Source organism: Mandrillus leucophaeus, unplaced genomic scaffold (assembly GCF_000951045.1).
Source record: "Mandrillus leucophaeus isolate KB7577 unplaced genomic scaffold, Mleu.le_1.0 Scaffold164, whole genome shotgun sequence".
NCBI lineage: Eukaryota > Metazoa > Chordata > Mammalia > Primates > Cercopithecidae > Mandrillus > Mandrillus leucophaeus.
The window spans coordinates 1774137-1776261 of record NW_012101632.1 but is presented as its reverse complement, the minus strand read 5'-3'; the positions used below and the strand labels follow the sequence as shown (position 1 = coordinate 1776261).

The following is a 2125-nucleotide window of genomic DNA, read 5'->3' as shown; positions in this document are numbered from 1 at the left end:
TAGACAGGCGGGTGAATGGATGTGTGGGTGGGTGGATAAATGGATGGGTAAATGAATCAGTGGGTGGGTAGATGGATGGATGGGTGGGTATGTGGATGTATGGGTGGATGGATGGATGGGTGGATGGATGGGTGGATGGATGGATGGATGGATGGATGGGTGGATGGATGGATGGATGGATGGATGGGTGGATGGATGGATGGATGGATGGATGGATGGATGGATGGATGGGTGGACGGGTGGATGGATGCACGAATGGGTGGATGAATGCATAGATGAATGGGTGATTAAATGGGTAGGTAGATAGGTGGGTGAATGGATGGGTGGTTGGGTGGATGGATGGGTGGATGGATAAATGGATCAGTGGGTGGGTGGTTGGAGGGATGGATGGATGAATGTGTGGGTTGGTGGGTGGATGATGTATGGATGGATGGATGGATGGATGGATGGATGGATGGATGAGTGGATGAGTGGATGGATGCATGGGTGGAGGGATGGATGGATGGATGTGTGGGTAGATGGGCAGGTGAATGGATGAGTGGATGAATGGATTGGTGGGTGGGTGGATGGATGGTTCTGTGGATGCCTTTGTGGCAGGTGGATAGGTGGATGGATGAGTCGCCAAGTGCATGAATGAATGGGTTCCTTGAAGCCTGGCTCACAACTGTTTCTCAAAGGAAGTTTCTAAATCTCTGAAATGTGAGGCCCTGGCACCCCCCAGAGGCCAAAGTCTCTAACTGCCCATCTCCCCTAAAACCCTGGGCACCAATACTTCTGAGAATCAGGGGCACGCACCTAGAGAAAGTTAAGGATTCTGGGAAACAAAAAATCTAGAGACCCAGTGCTGGTTCTGCCCTTGACAGACTGTGACCTTGGGAAAGTTCAACCTTCTGAGGCTCAATTTTCTCAGCTGTAAATGGTGCTAATCAAACCTGATGCCTGTGTTGCTAGGAGATTTAAACCCAATTATGAGTAAATTGTCTGAGATGGTTGATATCTGGCCCATAGAAGATGCTGACAGAATGTAATTTCCTTCCCAGAGGCAGTTCTGGGCTCACATGCACGCACACACATGCACGTCATTCACACAACATCTCTCCAGCCCATTAGGGAAGAGGGAGTGAGACCGTAGGCCAGGCCAGACCAGGAGAGGCAGATGGGGATACATTTATGCTCTGGCAGTTTCTTGCTCTGACAAAACTAGTCCAGACTCTGAGTCCAAGGACCCAGATAGTGAGGGCAGCAAGGAGGACCCTGAGACCTCCTGGGGTTCAACCTCCTGGGCCTGGGCCAGCTGGGCCGTGTGTTCAAAGGCAGCCTGCAGCAGGTGGGAAGCCAGGCAGGTGGTCCAGGTGATGAGATAGGCCAGGTGCCAGGAGGTGAGGGCAGTCATAGTCTCCACCCACCAATACAGACGTCTCAGCTGTGCCAGGAGCTTCCTCACCACGCAGTTCATTTGCAAGGCCTGGAACAGGGAGACAGATGGGCGGGTGGCCCTTAGGAGCTCATAGGGTTACACTGCTTGGCTGTGGCTCCCCTGCACAAGCCCAACCAGCCCTGCTCACACACAACACCCCAGGTTTGCCCTCCACACCCCAGTCTCACCCCGAAACCACCCACCTTACTGAGCTGCCTGTCCGGTCGGAAGCAGTGGGCCTTCTGACACACCCTCCAGGTCACTATCACCAGGAGCAAGGCCACCAACATCAGGCCGTGCAGACATGACAAAAATAGGTCTGTCCAGATGGCCACAGACAGGCCCAGCTGCTCCCAGGCACTGAGCAAGGCCAGGCCCAGGGCCCTGGTGCCGCCCCACATGCCAGCCCACATCAGCCTGGGTCCCTGTAGCACGAGCCACACGGGGACCTGGATCAGAGCCAGCCCAGCCCGGAGAGCCCGGCCCAGCGGGCAGGCTGCAGCTCCCAGGGGTAGGTGGGCCTGCCAGTTACAGGACCCCCGGGCCTCCTGGGCCAGCCCTGATACCCAGTGGTTGAAGAGGTTGATCTTGAGGAGCAGGAAATTATAGAGGTGATCTCGGTTCTGAACCAGCTGCCGGAGAAGAGAGAGAGACAATCATCACCCATCATCACCCTCCTGGGGCAGGAACCCCACTTTTTTTTTTTTT

General features: G+C 54.8%; 1 protein-coding gene across 1 annotated transcript in view; it reads right to left on the bottom strand.

Annotated features, from left to right (window-relative positions):
* Nucleotides 1-1151: 1151 nt before the first annotated feature.
* WBSCR28 (Williams-Beuren syndrome chromosome region 28) overlaps nt 1152-2125 on the bottom strand; it is a 14918-nt gene continuing 13944 nt past the window's right edge. The window contains exons 2-3 of the mRNA XM_011976348.1: nt 1621-2049; nt 1152-1465 (exon numbers count right to left, since the gene is read on the bottom strand). Coding sequence (XP_011831738.1) covers nt 1169-1465; nt 1621-2049 — 726 coding nt within the window. The 3' untranslated portion in view covers nt 1152-1168. The remainder of the gene's footprint in view (nt 1466-1620; nt 2050-2125) is intronic.